The sequence below is a fragment of the Pangasianodon hypophthalmus genome, chromosome 9 (genome assembly GCF_027358585.1).
Source record: "Pangasianodon hypophthalmus isolate fPanHyp1 chromosome 9, fPanHyp1.pri, whole genome shotgun sequence".
NCBI classification, from domain to species: Eukaryota; Metazoa; Chordata; class Actinopteri; order Siluriformes; family Pangasiidae; genus Pangasianodon; species Pangasianodon hypophthalmus.
In genome coordinates, this window is record NC_069718.1 from 12298094 (window position 1) to 12323165 (window position 25072).

Sequence of the window (25072 nt, forward strand, 5' to 3'; positions counted from 1 at the left end):
TTTTAATGACAACTCCTAGTAGAACTGTGTGGACAAACACACGAGCCTTCACGTAACTTGTTTATTTATTACACAGTATAATACAGTACTGATCAATGACAACAGATTTTAAAAACAGTTTAAATGAGCAAATAACAAGTAGTATGGATTAAATACTGTAGGTATTACTGTGACAGCAATATATCATATAATATATTGAAGCAAATTAAAATATGTGTGTGTGAAATCCAGGACAAGAAAGTAAACAATCATATAAATGTGCATTAATAAGCTTTTTTAGCCAATGATACTGGTTACTTTCACAGTGAAGCATGAAAATTATTATGAAGCATTCGCTCAATGTGTTGAAAGCCATTTACAATATAGTTCACACACACACAGCAACGGAACAGACATGTTTCATAGTAGGGATCTGACTGGACTGTACATTTACACATGCTTAGTAGAATTACAGGATTTTAGTGGATTGATTATATGCAGTATATTGCCTGCAAATTATAGCAGGTGCTTTTTTTCTTGACTCCTATTTGCTCAGATCCAGAATAATGAAACGGCATCTGACCTCTCACTGCCTCCTGAATCTTTTCATCTTGTTTTGACAGAATATGGCCAGAATCATTTGCTCTGGTGAAACGTGAGTATTCTTATCATTTCTTCTCAGCAACCTACCGGTTAAAGCTCAATAGTACCTGAGGAATGGATATGCAGCAGGCCTAAAAACTAAACAAGAGGTTAGATCAAACTGAAGCAGGCCCAGATGGCTGGCAGAACACAAAATGTTTCGAAACAAGACATCTTTTTGCACTTGATATGAATAGTTAGAAATTGAAACGAGGAGAGGTTGGAATTTGGAGGAATTAGTGTTTCAAAGGTGATGTAAACTGAACAGACTTCTGCTTAATGCTGGAAATGAGGATGTCAACACTGCTATTTCTGAACATGTCTGATTCTGATTTGTAATGCACCTCAGGAATGTCTATTTGTTGGCCTCAATTATATGACATTTAGGGAGTTTAAATACTAGCATAAAGTATAGCTTCAGAGAACTAATAATTGCAATTAAGCCCTACATTTTGGCATATAAAACACATGTGAATTGCAGTGAGGTCTATTTAAAGCAATTTAATTTGTACAAAGCTAACACTTAAAATTATATAGGGCAAGCTATGGACTGTGGGGGGTGGGAACAAAAGTAGAGTAATCTGACAGTAAAAACACTGTTACATTTATGTTTAGCAATAAAAAATTTTATACAAGATACAGCTTCTAACCATGAAACATAACTATTCGTTAGTGCTGAGCAGAAATGCTGCACATCTGTAAAGCAAATGACAAAGTTACTGACTGTACGAACTTGGTCAAGGATGGGAGAACAAGGGGCTGAAAGCTGATTATAGATCAGTTTAGATTTAGTTTTAGATACTACAGTTAATAATAACATTTAGCCATTTTTGATTGTACTTGCGTGACATACGAGTGTTTAAAGAATACCGAAACTAAAGTGATTTAGTCATTTTAGCTTAAATAAAAGCTGGGATATGGATCCTAATGTAGGAGTTCTTGCAATATCTAAAAGAAGTCTGCTATTGTAATGATAAGGTGGCCCTAACTGCTGAACCACTAATAAATGATTACGATCAGCACAACAGAATGATCAGGGCAAGGCAGAGATGCTAAACTTTGTTGTCCCTCATTCCTCAGCTTTTTTCCTTTTCCACATTGACAAGCCAATTCAGTAAAGCAGTGATTTGAGACTTTGAATAAGAAAGTTGAGAAATAAACACAAATATCGTAACAGAACGCTTCAGAACACCTCCCCCCCCAAAAAAAACAAGGAAAAAAACAAACAAACAAACAAATTAAAAAAAAAAAAGAAAGAAAAGAAAAACCATAATTGGATTTCAGCAAACCCTGTTCTGACAAAGGACACTTCTTATTTTAAAACCACAGCTTGAATATGACACTTAGTGCAAAACTACCTTTGAAGATTTCAGACTATATGTAATAAAGAATAAAGTAAAACTTAGTATTCATATTACAGATCTGAACAAGATAGTGTGCTGGTAAAGTATTTCCACACTATGTTAGGTGATAATGATCCTTCAAAAAGACTCAAAATTGAAGAATATATAGGTGCAGAAAAGGCTACAACTCGAGTAACTGGTACAATGCCACATAGCCTAGTCAGAGGTAAACAAAAATGCAACATAAACTCAATGTTGGTCTACGTAAAACTTGAGTGCAATGACTGAAGGCTGGACTCAGATTGAAGAGTAGCGAACCATCAGGTTACATGCAAACAGCAGACAAACAGTGCTCACTTTTTCAACCTGGAAGGCCAAACGCCACATGAGCAAAAGTGCAGACCTATAGGCTTTACTGTACGTCTGAAAGTGGTGAGAATGAGAGTGTGATCATTAATGCACTAGTGATAATTAGAGTCAGATCTCTAAATAAGAGTGAATGCACCTTCATTAGTGGCAGCCATTAGCTTAAACCTCAGGTGGAGAGCTGAGCTAGCTCATGGTCGCTGGACGAACTGATCTGTCTTTCTACAGCCCTCTGAGCCTTACAGAGAGCCATCTTGCTTCTGATGTCATGCTTCTTCTCAAAGTAGTTAACCAGAGCCGGTTCGGTCAGCAACGATGCAAGCACCTGCTCAAACGAGATCGACCAATCGCCATCCGGCGCGCTGCCACGCCTACTGTCACTCCCACCTCCAGCTCCACCCACTCCACAACCGATCAGAACTGTATCGTCTGCGATGTCTTCGCACTGCAGAGAACCGGCACTGACCACAGAGTAGGATGAAATGGAAGTGTCGTCCTTTACATCTTCGTCTGACCCGTTGGATGGAGGAGGCAGGGTCTCCAGTTGGGCCTCTGCCAGAGCCTTCGACACCAGGGAACATCCAGCCTCTCCAAAACTGTCCTCTTTTCCTGGAGTCTCTACCACTGGCTGAGCCTGTGCATCACATTTCTTGCTGCCGTTGTTGGTGAACTTCTTGCCCACTTCTCCAATGCGCAGTAATAAGCTGGCCACCGTAGCAATGGCATGATACAGCTCCTGCTCCAGAGGGTCCTCACTGAACATATTATAGAGCGTCTTGCACAACTCAATAAACTGTTCCTGAACACAAAACAGAGCATTAAACATGAGGCATCACAGGTGCACTGGAATAAAACATCCCCACACACCATCTTAGACCATACACTCAGCTATTACACTATATGGCTAAAGTATGTGGATACCTGACCATCATCTCCATATTAGTGCCCACGGTTTTGGAATGTGATTTTCAGCAAGCATATATGGGTGTGATGGCCAGGTGTCCACATACTTTTGGGTATACAGTGTAGTTCTCAGCTACAGTTAATATACCTCTGGTTTCGTACTCAACAGATGTGGACCAGAAAAACATTTGCTGAGGGGAGGTTGTGAAACAACATGGCTGGACACTTAGGAAAATCTTTCATTCAATCGTCACTTCATACAACTGGGTTGAATCGGCGGTCAAATAGGGTTCATGAGTTAACGTCTCCCAATCTCAGACACACTGTTTTAGTCTGCATGTAAATATGATTACTATGATCATGCTCTAATTAATTACACCAAATGGATAAATGCACCCAGGTTCAATTCAAATGGACTGAACACTGCATACAAATAAGTCCAAATCTACATTAGGCATGACATGTCTCCATTCTGCTAGTAACTACATAAAACTGAAGTGGAGTTTGCTCAAGAGTTTAGTGTGTCTCAGATATCTTTTGGGTTTTCTATGCAACTAACTCCACAAGCAGTCACCATCACAGACAGCACAGCTATTTTTGTGTTTTATTCACTTCCTTCCTGTTCAGTGGTTTGGTGATTTTGTGAGCTATCAGTGGACTCTGGACATGTAAACATACTGAGTAATTAAGTTTACCTGGTTCATTCTGGGCAGATCTTTGATGGTCTCTTTCTTGGGTTCCCTTTCCTTAGCCCACATTCTCAAGTAATACTTATAGTCCTTTACTTTTTCCTCTGAAACACAAGAAGCAGCACAGCAGAATCCCCCATCAGTGACAGCAGTTATAACTACAGACTAATGGTAGTTATGGATAACATTTTAAACGAGTGAGTACTGGCTCATTTTAGGTCATGACTTTCAATACCCAGGGGCTCTTATAGTTAAAGCTGTGATACTGCTTTCGCTATGCGTGTCCCTGGGTAAAGCTGTGATTTATTAAATTCTGTGAATGTGAAAATAGAATCTACAATTGCCAAAAAAATATACAGCATGTCTTTAAAAAAAAAAAAAAAAAAAAAAAAAAAAAAAAAAAAAACAAGATCATACAGTGGATACAAGAAGTCGACACACTCTTATTAATTATTAATTGTAGTTGTGACATATGGACCTAAAGGAGCTTAATTTTTTTTTGCAAGGAAGAATAGGAAAAAAACTGTAAAATCCAGGTGTGCAAAGTTGATAGAAAGACTTCCTGTTATTATAAGTCCAAAAAGTGCTTCCACAAAGTCTTGAGAGGTGTGTGCACACTTATGCAAAAAGGGTGTTATAAGTGCTTTTTATTTTATTTTTAATTGTTCCTAATAATTCAATCAATAAGGGTGTGCAGAATCTTTACATCTACTGTATAAAAGGCAGCAAAGTAGTGGTACTACCTTTCTTCTCTTCAGAATCTCCTCCTGTGTCAGCTACCTCCTTCGCCTCCTCACCTGCAGCAGAAAACAGTAATAATGTAATAACAAGAGCAATCAAATGCATGGTTACAATAACTTCAGCTAAGTATGTCTTATTATGTTGGATGTTAAGGAAAGATGGTAATAAATCTGTATGCTCATTTAATTAGAAACTCATATTTTAGTGTGATAGAAGAAAGACAGGAAAGCAGGAAATTGCATTTTAGATAACATAACTACATGAGCTTGTCTGGAAACTCTTAATCTGAAAAACAAACATAATCAAGCTCATGCTCAGCATTTTTTATTCTGAGATCATGGACACAAACCTGAGGTGACTTCCTGGACCAGGAAGTCTAGATGAGACAAGGAGGGAGGATCTGGAGAGGTTATACAAGAAAGGAGAAAAAGACAGCAGATGATGAAGGAGAGTGAGTAAGACAGACATGAAGAGAAAGCAAGAGAAAGATGCAAGCCAAAAAAAAAAAGGAAGGAGCAGACAAAGTATGTGGAAAAAAAAAAATGGCAAAGTCCAAAGATTAACACTCATCACAGTGCTGATTAGTAGGACTGGACTATTTCATACAGAGGCACATGCAAGATTAGTGCAATACAATCTAAACAGTATATATTGAATGCATATAAAGATTTTAAGCCAACATAGTCATTTTTAATGACGGTAAGTAACTGTCACTTAGGTGTTTATAAGGCTACATTAGAGAAATGGATACTTTTTAATAATAGCTGAAGCTATACATTGCACTGCAACAGTGTGACTTCAGGGTAAAATTTAGCTTTACCATGCTCACATTTAACTGTCTACTTCCACACTGATGCATAGTCAATTTACATCTAGACTTCTAATCTTATGAATTAAAATTGCAACTGACTCATCATAGTGTAGCCTCTGTGCCAATATTTGTTTTGTAAAAAAATGTGATGATGGTCAGACTCAGAGAGGCCATTCGAGTGGGAAAGTTCACCACAGGAGCTACAGATAGTAGTGAGTTTCTTATCATGAAAATAAATTGTCAGGGGCTTTAAATCCCTTTTTCAAAATGATAACTATGTGTTTATCACAAGGCTGCATTTGAGGAGCTGGTCATAGTTTCACACCACAAGTGTAATTGTACATACACTATATGGCCAAAAGTTTGTGGACACCTGACAATCCCACCCATATATGCTTTTTGAACATCCCATTCCAGATTTAGTCCTCCTTTGCTGCTATAATAACCTCTACACTTTTGGAAAGGCTTTCCACTAGATTTTGGAACTTTTGGCTGTGGGGATTTGTGCTCATTCAGGCACAAGAGCATTAGTGAGGTCAGGCACTGATGTCAGGTGAGGAGGTCTGGGGTGCAGTCAGCATTCCAATTCATCCCAAAAGTGTTCAGTGGGGTTGAGGTCAGGGCTCTGTGCAGGACACACAAGATCTTCCACACCAACCTTGGCACACCATTTAATCATGGTGCTTGCTTTGTGCACAGGGGCACTGTCATGCTGGAACATGTTTGGGCCCCTTAGTTCCAGTGAAGGGAAATCGTAAATCTACAGCATACAAAGACATTCTAGACAATTGTGTGCGTCCAACGTTGTGGCAACAGTTTGGGGAAGAAACATATGAGTGTGATGGTCAGGTGTCCACAAGCTTTTGGACATATAGTGTATATGTGTGTTATATCACGTATGTGTATATGTAAGTGAGTATTTACCCTGCGGTGTGTCGTCATCAGTAAAGAAGTGAGTGGCCTCAAGTGCAGACTCTGCCTCTTCTGGGCACAAAGCTGCAGGAACAGCAACAGTCAGTAGCAGTTTTAAACCGTCGCGCACACGCGCACGCACAAACACACATGCACATGCACACACTTGCTCATGCACACACATGCTCATGCACACACGCACACACACGTGCACACACACAATGTACAATGTTTGTGGGTTTGTCTGCTTCGTATTTAGTTTCAGAAACGTCTGGGTTAAAGTATGTTGTATGAGTGCGAGCCCTGCTCTCAGGAAAGCAGCTGGCTGTACCTTCACAGACATCACTATCACACAAACATGCTAAAAGCAGAAGAATGTGTGCTGACAGCAGTGAACACGCTTTCTCAGGGTGCACTACCATTTCCTGTATAGCTAAGGAAGGCTGAGAAAGTGTGAACACACTGGCTCACACACACTTTCCGGCTTCAGCAGGCCTTCTTAAAATCATCTGTGTTTGAGTAAGAATTTTCTCAGGGTGGTCAAAAAGCACTTAAGAGTGTGAATAAACAAACTGCTTTAATAATGCCTCCAGCTGTCAGCTAGTCAGTTTTAATGTTTGTTGCGCGAGTGCGAGTGTCGGTACCTGGAGGCAGGTGTAATTTATACAGAAGCTTCAATTTCTCAGTCATATCGCCATGATACATCCCACCTGAAACAGAGAAAATGAACACAGAGTTTCTTCAGAGACAATAGTAAATGTTGCTTGTTCATGTGGTCAAACTGAGTCTTCCTGTGTGGTCTTCATGGTTTTGAACCAAGTTAAACAGAACTCAGAACTTAAACAGAATTATGCTATTGTGCTATTGTAAGGAGCCAACTGTTAACCATTCATTTATTCTCTTTAAAGTTTTGTTTTGATTTTGTGCTTCAATTCTCAAAGCAATGTGTAATTATACACAGATCACATTATTACTGTATTTTCCATTCTACAAATCTCACTGGAGTATAATTACGCAGCTGCTAAGAGGCAAATAATAGCACCATAGCACCTGCTGGGGAGCAAAAAATGTTTCTTATGATTTGGAAAATATGGACAGGTTTCACTTAGGCTATAATTAGGTGATTTCTGCCATCACATCTGTTTTGTTCACAAGTATGATGATTACTGAATGTTGATTTAATTTCCTGTAATGGTTGATTTTAATATTTGCATTTGTGTTATTAATAAGCAGACATAAAAAAAATGACAGCATATCCTATATGTCGCTTATTCTAACATGTATGACAAAGGAAAACAGTCACATAGTCTAATGATAATGTTAATATCATTAAATATTGAGATGAGGAATGAGCCCTGCACTCACTCAGGCCTGTGACAAACTCTTTAAAGTTGATGAGGGAGTCTTTGTTGTGGTCAAGCAGGCGAAATAAGCGGGCAGCGAGTGTGGAAGTGTGCATGCCACAGCTCCAAGGTGCCAAGGCTGAGAAGAGCTGAATGAACTGCCCACAATCAATGCGGTACTGCTCCAGATAGGGCAAACTCGGGTCATGGCGCTCGGCAGCAGAGCTACTCGCCCCCCAATAGCAGCTCATGATGTGCTTGGCCTGGTGAAAATAACAGAGTGAGAAACTGGCCAGAGAGACATGTTTGGATTTGTCAGGGAAAGGGTGACATCAGACAATGCTTTGTTAACTGAGTAGCTCTCTGCTGAGCCCCCTAGTGTCTACAAACTGCAGCTGCAAGGTAAACTTTGCTATGGCTGGTGTACTTCATTTGAAACTATGGCAAGCAAGAACTTTGGCAAGAAGAAGAAAAAGAAGTCAATATATAGATTATATTTTAATGTCACCTCACTGTACAAGTGCACTGTACAAAAAAAATGCTCTGGTTAGCTACAATTACTTAAGCACCACCACTCAAATGTAATATACACTCACCGTTCACTTTAATAGAAACACATGTACACCTGCTCATTTATGTAGTTATCAGCTAATCGTGTAGCAGCAGCACAATGCTTAAAATCATGCAGATACAAGTCAAGAGCTTCTGTTCATGTTCACATCAAACATCAGGATGGGGAAAAAGTGTGATCACTGTGAATTTAACGGTGGCATGGTTGTTGGTGCCAGATGGACTGGTTTGAGTATTTCAGAAACTGCTGATCTCCTGGTATTTTTACACACAATAGTCTCTAGAGTTAATACAGAATTGTGCAAAAAACAAAAAATATCCTGTGTGCAGAGGGTTAGCAGGCTGAAACACCTTGCTGATGAGAGAGATCAGAGGAGAATGATCAAACTGGTTTGAGCTAACAGGAATTCTATAGCAACTCAAATAAGCACTCTTTACAGCTGTGGTGAGCCTAAAAGTATCTCAAAACACAAAATATCGAACCTTGAGGTGGATGAGCTACAACAGCAGAAGACCACATCAGGTTCCACTCCTGTCAGCCCACAAACAAGAATCTGAGGCTATCGAGAGCACAGACTCACCCAAAACTGGACAGTTGAAGACTGGAAAAAGACCAGGTGATCTTCAACTGTCCAGTTTGGGTGAGCCTGTGCCCATGGTAGCCTCAGATTCCTGTTCTTGGCTGGCAAGAGTGGAACCTGATGTAGTCTTCCACCTCAAGGTTTGATGTTTTGCGCAACCGTGCTTGAGATGTTTTTCTGATCACCCCGGTTATAAAGAGTGATTATTTGACTTTCTATATCCTTCCTGGCAGCTCAAACCTATCTGGCCATTTTCCTCTGACCTCTCTTATCATCAAGGTTTTTCCACCCACAGAACTGCCACTCACTCTATGATTTTTGTTTTTTGCACCTTTCTGTGTAATCTCTAGAAAGTGTTATGTATGAAAATCCCAGATCAGCAGTTTCTGAAATATTCAAACCAGCCCATCTGGTACCAATAACCATTCCATGATCAACGTCACAGAGATCAACATTTTTCTTCATTCTGATGATTGATGTCAACACTGACTGAAGCTCTTGATGTGTATCTGCATTGTGTTTTGCACTGTGCTGCTGCCACATAATTGGCTGATTAGATAACTGCATGAATGTGCAGGTGTACCTAATAAAGTGGACAGTGAGTGTATATTCTACATTTCCTCCATGGTATAATCTCATGTTAGACATAATAGACAAGCAGGGCATTCAGTTTTCCATCTTGGAGGATGCCTCTTAGGGAAAAGGGGTGGAGCTCTATATAGCTGAGAAGCCATATTTCAGAAGGGCAGAACTCATTTCAGGACAGGAAAAAGGTGAACCAAACCTAAACACCAAGAATCTAGTGACACCAAATGGATAGCAATATTGTCTACAATTCATCAGTCTTTTTCAAATGACATGAGCATTAAAATAGAATAACTTCCTGAGATTTATTCTCTTCCCTAGCATAGAGCATACAGCACATAGTATGTTTCCCCCATAGTCATGCAGGGATACCAGTTTATAACAAAGTTTTACACACACCCACACACATACACACACATACACACACATACACACACATACACACACATACACACACATACACACACTGACCTGAACAGACAGGGTGTTCTTACCTTGAACAGAACATACAGCTCCTCCAGCTCTTCAATACTGAAGGCTGAGTCCGTCATGATGGCCCTCACCTGCACGCACACACAAGAGAAGTCTTACGACACACACATGAACTGGATTTAAATCAATCAAAAAGAGCACAGACACTCACCACACTCCTCTTAGCCGTATCCTCTAAAGACTGGATGACCTTTAATCGCTGTTTGAACCTCATCTGCTCAATGACATCAGCACGGAGACTTCCAAACTTCTACGTGAAGAGGAAAAGAAAAAAAAACAACCAAAAAGGAAAAAAGAAAGCGAACAGAAAAGGAACATTATTCATGAGACATTTGCAGAAAGGGATAAACATGTATAAGTCTGACTTTCTGTGGATGAGTTTCTTTTTCTCACCTCGTAGGACGTCTTAATGAGATCAAATATGTCAATCTCAGGTGGCGGCTCATCTCCGCTGGTTAACAGGGCATGCAGGTGGGGGATGGGCGGAGACACGGTCTGTTTGTTCACAACGTTATCCAGATACCTGAGGGAGAAGGGGATTTACTGTTTTCTGTCCTTGCATGAGTTACACTGACTGGCTTACATGCATTCAGCATCTTTATTCATACAGTGCTACAGTAATTACAACTGAATTCTGCCTTCTGACCCCAGACAGACCTTCCAAGTATGGTCATGGCCTCTCCCTCATCTGTGCAGTTTAACAACTTCTCCATGTTAGCGTGTAGCACGGCCAATGATACCTAAAGTGCAGAGAAACACAGAGCATCAGTCTCTGGCTGTCAAACTCATTTAAAAATTGTATTTTAATACTTGTATACTTCAGTGGTATTTTGAATTTATTAATATTAATGAGCCTATACAGAGATACAGTATGCACTCCTATCACATAAATCATGAAACATAAAAACTGTCAAACTTGCTTTAAGTGAAGAAAATTGCTAAGAAGCATTATTTTGTTTCCTTTCTTTGCCCTCCATTCTCATTTCTCGTTGCTGATATATAGCTTGATTTTACATTTTTAAAAATTCAGCATCTTCTCCATCTTCACAGAGTAATAATAATTTATTCTATTTAATTTATTTTATTTAAGGCCTCCTAACACACAGTTAAGCAGAATACCAAAACGCTTACTATTCACTATATAAACTCACTACATAGGATACGATAAAATAGCATTGTAGAACGCACATAGTGCTCTATATGCCCGTTAAAATGGCATTTAAGATTCAGCCACAGAAAGAAAAACAGACTCCATTAAGCACTGGTTGGAAACTGTGATGTGACATGTAATATTTGTTCATGTTTATATTTCATTATAAAATTGGTCAAATTTAGAAATGTGAATGTGAACATGAAGTGACATTAAATTATTAAAATCTATTTTCCTACATGAAGCAACACAATGGTCCGCTGGCCAAGAAATTATGAAAGTATGTGGTTGATACATTTCTGTTAGCAGACCAAAAATTAGAACATGTGACAAACACTTCTTTAAAAACAGCTACAGGGACATCCTACTTTGATAACAGATATTACACGATAAATGCACAGTTGTGCGTTTGAAAGCCTACAGTACTGTTTATTGTTTCTACCATATCATGGTCTGACCTGTATGCTCTCACCTGAAAGATAACTTTGATTCCCTCATAGAAAAAGCAGTCCACCAGCAACACAGCACTGTCGAACGGCATGACGGACAGGAAGAGTGTGAGAAACCAGGACAGGGAGATGGTGGAGATCACGCCCAGCTCCTGCATGTGCTCATACAGCAGCGGCAAACACTCCCGTGTCAGCTCCTCAAACACACCCTGATCCACCAGTGCTCCTGACAAGACACATTCATATACACTATATGGCCAAACGTTTGTGGACACCTGACCATCACACCCATATGTGGTTCTTTCCCAAAGTGTTGTCACAAAGTTGGAAGCACACAATTGTCTAGAATGTCTTTGTAATGCTGTACTGTTACAATTTCCAATCACTGGAACCAAGAGGCCCAAATCTATTTCAGCATGACAATGACCCTGTGCACAATGCGAGCTCCATGAAAACCGTTTGCCAAGTTTGGAGTGCAAGCACTTGAGAGGTCTGCATAGAGCCCTGACCTCAACCCCACTGAACACCTTTTGGAAAGAACTGGAAGGCCGACTGCTCCCCAGGCTGTCTCGCCCGACATCAGTGCCTGACCTCACTAAATCTGGAATAGGATGCTCAGCAAGCACATATGGGTGTGATGGTCAGGTGAGCACAAACTTTTATATAGTGTATAAACCCACAGATATGTGGACACCTACACAAAAATATTTGGTAATTACGGAGTGAAAGTTATTATATATCTTAAATGCAGTAGATCACTGACGCCAGGAGAACCTTGGGTGTGTGCATGCTGCTGAGCTAGATAATAGTGTAGTGTAGATAGTAGTGTCTCAGGTAGTATTCTCCCAAACAATAACACAAAATGTGCCTTTTGTGGGTGTGCGTCTGTGACTGACCTACAACTCTGGTGTTGTAATAATCAGGCAGCATCCGTTCACACAAAGCCACCAGTAACCAGAACGCCTCCTCTTCAGTACAGTACAGCAGCAACACTGACGTTACTATATTCATGGCCTACGGAAAGCAGAAACACACACACACACACACAAAATAATTTGGTATTCCCATGATTAAAATTAAAATGTGTCGTGGATTCCCCCTTCATGGTGTGGTTACCATGGTGACAAGCATCACATGCTTTTGTTACTGTTTTGCATTTGTTTTTTCTTACACATCTAGATTATTGGTTTTCATGTATTCAGTTGTGTATATATATATTCATGCTGTGTATATATATTTTTCTACTTTGTGTTCTTGCTTCTGGCCATCTTAGTTTTTCCATGTGACCTAGTATCATGTTCTTTGTTAATACACATGTTAATAATGTAAATAAAATTCCAAAACTTTCAAGGCCATTTAAAGCACACCTTTTTAATTTTCTGTCATCATGTTGTCATCTTTTCAAACGTATCTTGTGCCAAATGATACGATCAGAGCTGCCTTCTAATATCAAACATTGAGTACATTTATTCATTTAAAACTTGATTTCAGAAAGCTAAATTCAAGGTCAGGTATTTCAAACACATTGTGCAAACACTGGTTTAATGGGCACTGAGTGTGTACTGTTTTATGTTTTGTGTGTGTGCGTCTGCATACCTGGCAGTAGCCGATGCCCGGGTTGCGGTATGCATATGCAGTGAGTACCCGTCGGAGAGCAGCAATGCCCATCTCATTCTGGAAGGCATGGTGCTCAGGCATGGAGCGATGCAGGTCTCTCTCAATCTCCTCTGTAGCTAAAGTACACCTGCCCATGGCCTGCTCCACCAGCTCCGCATAGTAGCCTGGGTGAGACACCATCTCATTCTGAGCACCTGCAGGGAGAGAGGAAGTGGCTGCATGAACTATCAGTTATACTACATTGTTGATGCAGTTATTGAGTCAGTAAATGTGTTAGACATAAACCTACAAGAGTACCTTCAGAGGCTGTCAAAGGAGCAGTAAATAGAAACTACAGTCAGTTCCATAAGTATTTGGACAGTGACATAATTTTCATAATTTTGCCACAATAGATTTGAAATTAAGCAATCAGAATGTGATTGAATTGTGAATTTTCAGGTTTAATTCAAGGGGTTTAACAAAAATAATGCATTAAATGTTTAGGAATTACAGCCATGTTTTTTACAGAGTCTCTCCATTTTCACAGGCTCAAAAGTAATCGAGCAAACTAACATAATCATAAATAGTGAAGTGAAGGAGGCATCATTAGGCTGAAAAAACAAAACAGACCTATCAGAGAGACAGCAGAAACTTTAGGAGTGGCCAAATCAACAATTTGGTACATCTTTAAAAAGAAGGAATGCGCTGGCAAGCTCAGCAACACCAAAAGGCCTGGAAGACCATGGAAGACAACTAAAATGGATGAATGCAGAATTCTTTCCTTGTTGAAGAAAAACCCCAAGAACACTCTGGAGGAAGTAGGCATATCATTGTCAAAGTCTACAATCAAGAGGCGCCTTCATGAATGTAAATATAGACAGTTTAAGATGCAAACCTCTGGTAACACTCAAGGACAGAAAGTCCAGATTAGAAAAAAAAAAGAAAAAAAAAAAAAAAGCTTGACCAGTTCTGATGCAAGATTAACTTGAACCAGAATGATGGGAAGAGAAGAGTATGGAGAAGGAAAGGAAGGGCTCATGATATATCTGTCGAACATGGTGGAGGCAGTGTTATGACATGGGCATGTATGGCTTCCAATGGAATTGGGTCACTGGTGATTATTGATGATGTGACTGCTGATAGAAGTAGCAGGATGAATTCTCAAGTGTTTAGAGTTACACTTTCAGTATACTTCAGTCAAATGCTGCAAAACTGATAGGACGGTGCTTCACAGTACAGGTGGATAATGACCCAAAACGTACCGCGAAAGCAACTTAAGAGCTTGGAAATGGAATGTTCTTAAATGGCAGAGTCAGTCACCTAGGGTTAAAAGCCTTAAATTAAAGCTGAAAGTCCTCACTTCAATCACATCTTGATCGCTTCATTTCAAATCCATTGTGGTGGTGTACACAGGCAAAATTACGAAAATTGTGTCACTGTCCATATACTTATTAACCTGACTGTAATTTAAATTATGGAATGAAAACCATTCTAAAAATAGTCACATTTTTACATTCCAGTCTTGCAAAAGAACAGTGATATGGAGGAGGAAAGATGTCTATGTGCTGATCTGACCTAAAGCAATAAGCCAGGGTAAATGTTTATGCAATGCACAAATACAAGACATAAGCTCCCTGGACAAAAAATTCACATGCATAATTTCTTCTGTAATGCTCAGGTACATCTTCCATCACATGAAGAACAGCACAAATTCAGTAAGGTAAAGATGCCACCAGTGTACTAAAATAATTCCTTTCAACTTTAGCCCACTTTTCCTCTGTATATGTGCAGTTCAGCTCATGTTTATGACCTGTTTTGTGTTTCACCTGCTAATCCAAATAATTCCACACACTTTCCATGGGATTGATGGCCCACTGATTTTACAGGCCAGTCAGAGTGTTAAACTGTTTCACCAGGCTTGTTGAACAAGTCACACAGATTTTGGCCCTACGCATCCTACATCTGCCATCTAGGAACATGGAAGTGTCAGTATTGTGGTCTACCTGGACATGAAACACAGAATTTGCCCAACAGCTAATTACATACATCCAGATGAACAACCTACAGGCACTGTAGAATCTGTCGCTGCTTTGATGGATAGGACTTATTTTTTTGTCCAGGAAGTTTATGTCAAAAAGTAAACTTAAATAACTAAAATAAACTAAAATGATATTAAAGACTAAACCTAAACAAAAACTATAATATTGCCCTGATAAAAAAAATGAAATAAGAAGCAAATAGAATTTTCTGATTCATTTTTAATGCTTACTTTTATGGCGATTATTTCTCTCTTTTGGACAAAGTAATTATAGTGCTATTAGATGGACTCACATGGACTCACGTGCCATTATGTCACACCACAGCAACTTCATGAAGGGGAAAAGGGTTAACCACAAAAGGGAATAGGCTAAACTGCATGACAACTTTTCTAATAGAGGACCTAGCTTTTGTTTGGATTCACTACATCAATGGAAATGACATCTTGCAGAAAAAAGTTGCACTATTATGAATGAATTAAATAAACACATTAATCTAGTATCAGATTTCTAATTAAACATAAAAGCAAACAATAGAGCTGAACTAAACGTGTTATAACATGTAAGCAGTTCATTTCTAAGAGACTCTTCAAGATACCCTTTTTTTTTTTTTTTTACAGTACTATTATGGCATACCCCATGTAGGGAGCATATAAAGTGAACAGGAAACAGTTTGGGATTGAGCCTGACCAAGTGTTGTAGGGAGCTTAAATAGGCTCATACTATAAATATACTATAACAGTAACAAAACCGTAACCGTAAACAGTAACCGAGTCACACAGTAGCTGCAAACTTGACAGCTGAACAGTCTTACAGCAAACTGGCTCTTCTACCAGTTGAGACCCTTGAGCAAGGCACCGAACCCCCAACTGCTCCCCGGGCGCCGCAGCAAAAAAGGCTGCCCACTGCACCGGGTGTGTGTTCACTACTGTGTGTGTGCACTTGGATGGGTTAAATGCAGAGCACAAATTCTGTGTATGGGTCACCATACTTGGCCACACATCACTTCACGTTCACTTTACCTCATCCCAAAGACACTGAAAAGCCAGAACCCTGGTATGATTACTCAAGTAAGCTTCCAAAACATGTATGCTGCATATAAAATGCAGTGCGTGCATTTCTGATTTTATGATAGCAGGTCATGTGATCAGGGTGAGTCACAGAACAGGGCATAATTGAATGTGGTGGTTACCATGACGCCCAGTTAATCGCCCTGCTAGCAGCATGAATAAATAGCAGAGGTTCATAGAGGCCGTGTTTACGTGGGTTTTAAACACAGCTTGGATTTATGTATGAATCAAAAGCGTGATCGGGTTTAACCCAAGTGCTCAAATTCAGATATAACAGTGACCCATCTGTGATCAACATGTAAATATTAATTAGTAATGCCACCAAAACCAGAGCTACTCATTTTTCATGTAATTTGTGACTAGACATGAGTACTATCTGCCTAATGTTTAATCAAATCAGTACTAGTGTTATTTCATATAGTTTATGCCAGCGTCTGCTGTCAAAACAAGTTTCAAAAGAAATCTCGTCATTATTCTTTTCAAAATATAAGACGAACGAGGTGCCCCCTGCTGTTAGGGAGAAATAGTTACCTGAAAACAGTAGCCACAGCTCTCCTCTCAGACTCTCAGGAATCCCTTTCAGGACCAGGTCGCGTGTCTTAGACGTGCGATACATGCACACACCTCGTCCAAACTCAAAGAAATGGATATTCCAGGATTCTTCCTTCATCTTCTCTTTTGTCTAAATGAATGAATGAAAAGAGGGTTTGAATAAATTATCAGGATTTCCTTTCATTAAGTCTACACATACACATAAGTTTACACATACACATACTCATTTTAGGAAAATCAAAATTAATAACTTATGCGATGAAAAGACATTAGTAAGCATATATTATTTAAATAAAAATTGGTTGCGCGTATGTGTTATATTATTCTTGAATTAGCTGTAGTAGTGTATGAATGACCATTAAGCTATATGGTATCTTTCTGAGAATCTCACCTGCTGTCTGTTCAGCTAAATAACAGTGAGTCTTTAGTGGAGTCTAAAGTGGAGAAGCCCCTTAGCTTACAAGAACTCATGCATTTTTAATGTTAATTCTCATTAAGACCTATCTATCTTAGTGCTTAATGGCCTAATTTATGCTTTGCCGCACATCACTTACAGTGTTCACCTTATCAGCGAACACAGCATTTGTAAGGATCCTAATCTGTACAGTGAAAACCCTCCAATCCAGTATGATCAAAAAAAAATTTAAGCATTTCTGCTCATATATGCTGGGTTTGTGAAGCTAAAGGAATAATACAGAACTACTGGTTCTCTTCAAACACAGCAGATTGTGTTGGTGAGATCGGGACTTTAATGGGGTACTAAAAGGCAACACTGGTCATTAAATGTGAGGATTTATTTCTCCAAACCTGCTGATTTGTACTGCACAACTGGACCGACACATTTTTATTTGTATTCTGAACATATAGAGTGCCAACATCACACACGTTGCATTTTAAACATTTGTTCCTATGTTGTAAATGCAAGTTGGCTGTTCGAAAGAAGAAAATAAATGTTTTACTGAGTGTAGCAGTGTTGTGTTAACAAATGTTTTAATCTCTTTAGTAAGTTTGTTTTGTTACAGTTTCAGCTTAACAACTGCAATTATTTCTAGTGACTGAAATTAAATATAAAGAAATAATAACTTAATTTTGATGGACTTTTGTTAAAAACTAAAACTATTACTAGTGAAAAACTGTTAATATTATCATTGAGAGCTAACCGCTTTGGGTCCCAGGTCTTCAGGACGGCCCTTCTGGTAGATGTGGAGCAGACCCTGCTTGGCCGTAGGGAGGCTGGAGCTGTAGTAGCGATCCTGAGTGACCTCACTTGACCCCAGCACTGGTGGTGTTGGAGGGAGGGAAGAAGGGGTGCTGGGACTTGGACTCTCCTGTCAGAAGAGTGAAAACTGAAATAAGCATACTGCTGTTCATTTTAAATCAAAAGTTTTGTATAGACAAAGATGACATTTTCAACCAGAACCTGCCAACAACTTCCAGAGTACAGACTTTATTTTGAGACAGTGTTTAATAAGCCTTTAACTAACAGTTCTCTTTTTTTTTGCTTGACTGACTCACAGATTGTCCAGTCATGCTACAGAGTCTGTCAGGCGTTCGCTGCAGGAAGTCTGAGATGCGCTGAACAAGGAAGTCACGATCTTTGAGGTTGGCAAAGAGGAAGGTCATCTTGTTTTTAGTGCTGATGGAGAGAGGGCTAGGCAAAACACTGCTGCTGTCAGCCTTCTCTACTATAGATACCTAGAGAGAGAAAGAGAGAGAGGGAGAGAGAGAGAGGGAGAGAGAAGAGAGAAGTGAGGGGTAGGGGTGAGGAAACAAACAGAAGGACAGAGATACTGTAATATGTTGTATTGCTATTGGTGCTTTTCACTTATGCAAGCTGTATTCATAGTAATTCACAGATCTTCACATAGTGTGTGAGTGAAAGAAAGTGTAAATTCTCTAGGTATGAAAGTATGTAAATATAAGTATTAAAGTATACATGAAAAACTGACAATGTATGTTTAACTATGAAGAATGAATTTTCTTATAGAATATATTGTTTATGAATATTCTACATAAAAATTCAAATGTTTTATGGGTCTTCTCTTAATGCTCAAGCGAATAAAAACAGCTTAGGAATGTCTCAGCCAAGATCTATAAATATGTATGAAAATACAAATTGAAATGTTCCAACATAACTTTCCATTACTTACTTATTTACACGTATTAAAAATATTTTGCTTTAATAGTCTGAATATTGTCATTGACTGAAAAGGCCAATGCTTGGTGTAGAAGAAACAGACATCTCACTTAATAAAAATAAAGTAAAAATGAAATTCTCAAACAGGTCAGAGTGTTTTTTTTCAATCATTGCTTTTCACTTATACATTATTAATTCAGTTATCAGAGGTCCAAACATGTAGTGCTGTAGTAACTGTTAGGACTGTTCTTCGTCGTCTTCTGTAAAAGTGATATTGCATAAATTACAATTTGATCTTACAGTGATTGTGAGCGCACTTACCTCTCTAAGTGGGATGATAAGTTGACACAGGTCTTCCTCTCTGCTGGCAAAACAGATGTAGTTGTTGGAGACGAACATCTGTCCAACCACATGCATCTTAGCGAAAGGCGTCCACAGAGTGCAGTCTGTGTGACCGTCTAGCCGCTCGTCCTTCGTCAGCCGGAACAGAGCTCGGTATCTCTCGTTTTTCGCCCGTGCGTCCAAGTCCCTAAAAACAAAACGACAAACACAATTATTCACTCCACAAGCCAATTTAACCATTCACACTTACTATGGGGGTGAGAGTGAACACTCAGCATAACAGTAGGGATCAACAAGACAGAACAGTGTTCAGGGAGGTGAGAGTAACACTGTAAGTAACACTGAAGAAAATCTCCTTCAATCAGCATACCAGACATTTTTAGAAAAAACTCACCTTTTGAGTGCAGAAACATTTTTGAGGGTCTTGCAGGGCTTGGGGAGCGAGTGGTCTGCAGAGAAGCCCTCGTTGTCCAGCAGCTGCCTCATGGCGATGTTAGCCAGCTGCTCCATCAGCTTAAATGTGTCGTTGATGTTGAGGAACATGGAGAAGTAGTGCTCCGTGTCCCGAGTGCTCACACGCACACTCTCTGGGAATAACAGCGTGGCGTTCTTATCTAACTGAGTCACATCCGTCCACTGCACTATCAACGTCACTAAAGAGGCAGAAGGAAAGAAATAATGCATTTTTACACTATGCAGGAAGCATTTCCCCATGGCCCAAAGTGACGCATATCTTTGAAATAAATGACATTAAGTCAAGAACACTGCTCATTCATTCTGTCCTAATTACATTAAATGCTTTCCCTTCTTCTGTAATTCCTTTCCCCTTTCATCTCTCCTCTCTCTTACTATCTCACCCTCTTTTCCAAGCAGGAAGGAGTAGAAGCACAGGTGATTGACTGAGAGGTAGAGCCAGCCCTGACGTGGCACTCTACCCTTCCAGTAGCTGCACGAGTAATAGTTAACCAGTTTCTCCTCCTCCGGCATCCCAAACAGCTTCCGCATCTTCAGCTCCGCCTCCCGAAACTTCCCGCAATCCTCGTCTTCTTGTGCCTGCCGGCTCTTATTCTCCTCAGCAATGATGCCCTGCAGACACACACACACATAGACTGACTGAGGGTTGCTTACCGGAGTCTCCCCAGGTCTATAAGCCTGAGGCTGGACTGGTGCAATGTGAACAACATTCGCGAGAGCTCACCTGTATCTTGCCCTTGACAAAAGTAGTGATGTCTTCATCGTTGTCAAAAATGGAGAGAGTCTGCAGTAAATTAGCCTCCAGCCATTCCCAGTGTTCTGTTATCTCCTTGCGAGATGAGCCTGATGACATATACACATACAATAATTATCAGCAACGCAAACTGATAATGGCAATCGGTCCATTTTTGTCACATGATAGCTTTAACTTAGCTTTTTACCCTGTGAGTCCATGACACTGGCTATACTGTGCAGGATTCATCAGTAACAATCACTTAAAACACAATTCTTGTTATTGCCATCATCTTCCATAAAAATGCAATAGCTTCTGCCTTTAATGAAACACTTTGCAAAAGCCCAGAAGTACTAAAAATAAGCCTATAAGCAGCAGTAATTACACTGAGTTTATCATCCTTCTCTTAAACATAATAAATAAATAAATAAATAAATAAAAACAGCAGCTCATACAAGAGCTCAAACAGCAGGTTTTACAGTAACTCATAATGACTCATAATGGCGAAATCACAGTCTAAGAGTAGCACAGTCCCTAAAAACACAACAGGCAAATTAGTCAGATGCAAGAATTATTGTCTACTCAGCCATGGCTGAGAGGTTGAATAAACCTCTTAAAGAGGTCTTCATCTCATCCAAATTGACAGAGCTCTAAAAATACAGAACGATGCATCCTTATAATGTGGCAGAGCCACTCTTGATGTGAATTCACTGATAGAAATGAATGTGTTTATTTTGTTTGAACATATTAAATGAAAAAGGAGATCATGTTTGCCATGAGCAGGGCTTTAATGTCTTCTGCTGTTTGACTACGTCATTCTGAACACACATGCAGGGAAAAAATAATCCTAACCAATGCCAACCCCCCCTCCCTCCACACTGCTAGCTATTATCAAGCTGCATTATCAAATGATTCATGTTACAGAATCTTCTTTGACCTGAAACAGTCAGAGCATCTTGTCAAGCTGTTCAAACTGCAAATGAGTGTGACTGTTCCTGATGGGAGGAAACTGATTACTGACCACAGGCAATGCTCCAGAAGAGCTGCGAGTCTCCTGTCTGATGAAGGATTCGATACGGAGCGACACGAGCACTGGAGTCTAACACGACATCCAGAGTCCCAACCAGAAGGCCTGAGGGAGGGAGAGAAAAGATGAGAGAAGGAGTAAGAGAAAGACCATTTTACATTCTTCAAAGATACACCACACTTTTATCTCCTACTGCAGATTAAGGAGCTATATAAAGAAGACAGATAGTGTTAGGCAGTGTGGAAAGTTCACTGCTTGAGTCAATAACCCTGTGTTAACTGCAAAAATTTCTCCTCCTTCACTCATCCACGCTCAAGCATTTTCCTGCTTATTTTGTTTGACTGACTCAGATGTCTGCATGAATGGGCTACTTATGTGTAAGTCACAGGAATCTTATACATTACAACCAGTACCTCCTTCCCTTCCTCCCTCCCTCTTTCTACCATCTGTGGATACACGTCAGTACTCTAATTTCCAGATTCAATTAAAATGCAGAAAAGCAAAACCATTTCAGCAGACCAACAGAACATCTTCAGCCAATGTTCTGTACAAATATCAATGCTCAAAAGCCACCATTTTTTAGCTTTAATGCCTAAATCATGCAGTTTTCTATGTCTGCCTAATGCCCTCTGTAATTTCTGATGTAATTTAATTTTATGACATGGCATTCTTAAGGTTACAAAAGCTTTCCTCGTTGTGTCATATGGTGCATTCCTACTTTAAAGAGCAAATCATATAATATTAAGTGACAGCTTCTGGGAGTCTACAAGCTAAAATCAGGCAATAACTGGAACCTTGCGTCCAATTGTAGCAAAGCTGATGAATATATTTTTTAAAAAAACTAGCTGGATTTCTCTAACGCAGAATGCAGATTCTGTAACAGATCCTTGCTCCTTATCACACGCATTTACGTAAATTATTTACCTGAAGGCATAACATAGAGGAAGGGAAGAGTTTTCACCAGCTTGCTTAGATTTCTCTCTAGTCTAATTTGTGAAGTGATTACTTGGCTTGTAAAAAAAAAAATAATAATAATAATAATAATAATATTAATAAAAATAATAATAATAATAAAAAAAACACCCTTCGAAGAAAAAAAAAAAAGGGTTCAGAAATAAAGCCAGTGTAAAATATATCAATCAGTTTAAATCTTTCTTTACAGCCATGAACTACTCATTAATCATGCGTTACGCATTAAATGGTAACTGTTGTCACCATTCAGTCATTACAAATTTTACCCTGGCTCTTCGCTCTTCTCTCTCTCTCTCTCTCTCTCTCTCTCTCTCTCTCTATATATATATATATATATATATATATATATATATATATATATATATATATAAAATCTTGGATAAATTTAACTGAAATCATTCCATATCAAGTACATATTGTTGGAATATCTGAGAACATAACGTCATGTACTTCATATATGTGTATACACACACACACACACACACACACGTGTATATATATATATATATGTGTGTGTATGTATGTATATTGTTATACATATTGTTAGTATCTTGCATGAATGTAACTGAAATCATTCTATATCGAGTATATATTGTATATATTGTTGGAATATCCGAGCACATGACGTCATGTGCTTCATGTGCAGACATTTCCTCAGATAATGTGATGAATGCTGGTGAAAGGTAAATCTGGTGGTTACTGACGTCATGTTTATTGTCTGTTTACTAAAAATGTCATGTGCCTTTATTTTTCAGCCTTCCAAGGAGGAACATTCCCATAATTTCACATGCTGATCAATACATCTTTCAACATTTACACTGATCGAGGTGAGTTTTTTCTTAATATCTTAACTAGTTTTGATCTTAAGTGACATTTGACATAATGCGAGCATTTGTTGAACCTACATGTGAAAACAGGAGGATTTCTTTTTTACTGTTTAAGAATTTTATGAAATAACAAGTTGATAAACAAAAACAACAGAAAAAACCCCAAAAAAACAATATTTGATTAAAACATTTTCCATGCAAAATGCTAATTAATGCGTATCGCCTCATTTGCATATTCAATACATTTTAACAATACCCTGTAATACAGATATTACTGTACAGATGTGTACATTTAAAATGTCACGTGTCACGCTGACGTGAGTAAACAGGAAAAAAATATAGAATAAAAGAATTATTTTGCTGTACAGGGTGAATATTCAAGCAGATGAGCATGACTAATGTTAGCTAGCTGCAGTGAGCAGAGCTGTTAGCGTTTTTCTGTCTGAAAATAAGAAAAAACATTAACGTTAAATAGTTAAGACAACGTATAATATGTGCAGCGCAGCAAAAATATTTACCAAGTAAAAAATTTTTTTTAAAAATACAAGTTTTGAGACGTCTCATTTGGGTAAGTCCACCACGTCAGCATCAGCTAACAAACCAAAACAAACCTAGCTAGCTCAGTGCTAGCTAATGTCTAACAGCAGAGTGTCAACGCCATGTCACATGGTGAAATGTTAATTAGTGTAACTTCAAGTCGTCTTTTGTTATTGATTTGTCATTTTCTGAATTACTGGAAGAGCTGGAAATCTATGAGACAGCTGTATGTGGAGAGATAAGAAGCAGGACAGCTTGCTAGGGCTGGAAACGCAGCAAAGATAGCATGACGCAAAAATGTAACAGAGATAGTGATGTAAAAGGTAGAAAGTGTGTGTGTGTGTGTGAGCGGTGAAGAGGCCGAGTGTTTACCGGTGATGCCTCCTCCTTTGCCGTGTCCTTTCCTCCGCTGCAGGATGAAGAAGGGATTGGCCCTCTCACTCACCCACAGCGCGTTAGCGAGCAGCACCTCCTCCGGACTGATCCACATCCTAACGACGGATAAATTCCTCCTTTAATCGCGCCTCCGAGTCCCTTTTACATTAAACTCTAAATCAGCAGCGCTAATCATACCAAAACAAACACACACACACTGTTCCCTGCCGCGTCTGTTTGTGTCTACATGGGCGAGAGCAGGAGAGGGCGGGCACTGGGTGATGACGTCATCCACAAAAAAATGGCAGGCTACTAAAACACACTTCAAAACAGTTTTCGCACTCCGGTATGGTTGCCAGATCTGCGTGACGAAACTGCTCATTAATTAAAAAAAATTTAATTTAATTAAAAAAAAAATTTTCTTTGCTATTGTTGTCTAATATTGTTTCAAATGATATAATGTTGGACAACCTAAAAAAACCTAGCTTTTTGTGTGTGTTAGATAGATAGATGTTATATTTCAGGCTTTTATTTTGAAAAACATAATTACTTACGCTAAAGCACGCCGCTCGATTTTTCCTGCCTCTGCGTCGCTACTGGTCAGCTTACTAACTTTTCTGTACACTTTAAAATATTAACTTTTTTTTTTGTTACAAACTGTATTTTGGTTCCATTGTGTCATATGAAAGTTAAATGTAGCAGCTTATATGACTCCAGCAAAACAGGCCATTAAGATTTAAACAAACAACCAAATAAATAAATGTAAAAAAAAAAAATCTTGTAAAAAAAAAAATAAAAAATAAAAATAAAAAAAAATAAAGCCGGGTCCGTTGCAATA

The 25072-nt window shown here is 39.0% G+C and overlaps 1 protein-coding gene across 2 annotated transcripts; it reads right to left on the bottom strand.

The window, feature by feature from the left end:
• Positions 1–47: 47 nt before the first annotated feature.
• Positions 48–24499, bottom strand: LOC113529769 (TBC1 domain family member 9B). Of its 2 annotated transcripts, XM_026919210.3 has the most exons (23): positions 24232–24499; positions 21518–21628; positions 20488–20606; positions 20147–20375; positions 19684–19942; positions 19269–19476; positions 18326–18505; positions 17971–18138; positions 16790–16940; positions 13153–13367; positions 12453–12570; positions 11580–11782; positions 10615–10697; positions 10351–10480; positions 10109–10207; positions 9960–10028; positions 7752–7992; positions 7031–7096; positions 6399–6470; positions 5013–5063; positions 4666–4719; positions 3929–4026; positions 48–3129 (listed from the first exon to the last, which is right to left on the bottom strand). In XM_026919210.3, the coding sequence occupies exons 1-23, from the start codon at positions 24347–24349 to the stop codon at positions 2500–2502; spliced, it is 3672 nt and encodes a 1223-aa protein (XP_026775011.1). In that variant the 5' UTR covers positions 24350–24499; the 3' UTR covers positions 48–2499. The 2 variants fall into 2 exon arrangements, with proteins under 2 accessions (XP_026775011.1, XP_026775012.1); XM_026919211.3 differs by lacking the exon at positions 5013–5063.
• Between the last annotated feature and the right edge of the window lie 573 nt (positions 24500–25072).

What these genes read in the sequence shown, in the direction of transcription:
- LOC113529769 (XM_026919210.3), bottom strand. Translation starts at nt 24,349, where the DNA reads ATGTGGATCAGTCCGGAGGAGGTGCTGCTCGCTAACGCGCTGTGGGTG. An exon ending in AAGACCTGGGACCCAAAGCG is followed by an intron (nt 16,941 to 17,970) that starts GTTAGCTCTCAA and finishes TCATTCATTTAG; the next exon opens with ACAAAAGAGAAGATGAAGGA. An exon ending in AGAGTTTGTCACAGGCCTGA is followed by an intron (nt 7,097 to 7,751) that starts GTGAGTGCAGGG and finishes TCTCTGTTTCAG; the next exon opens with GTGGGATGTATCATGGCGAT.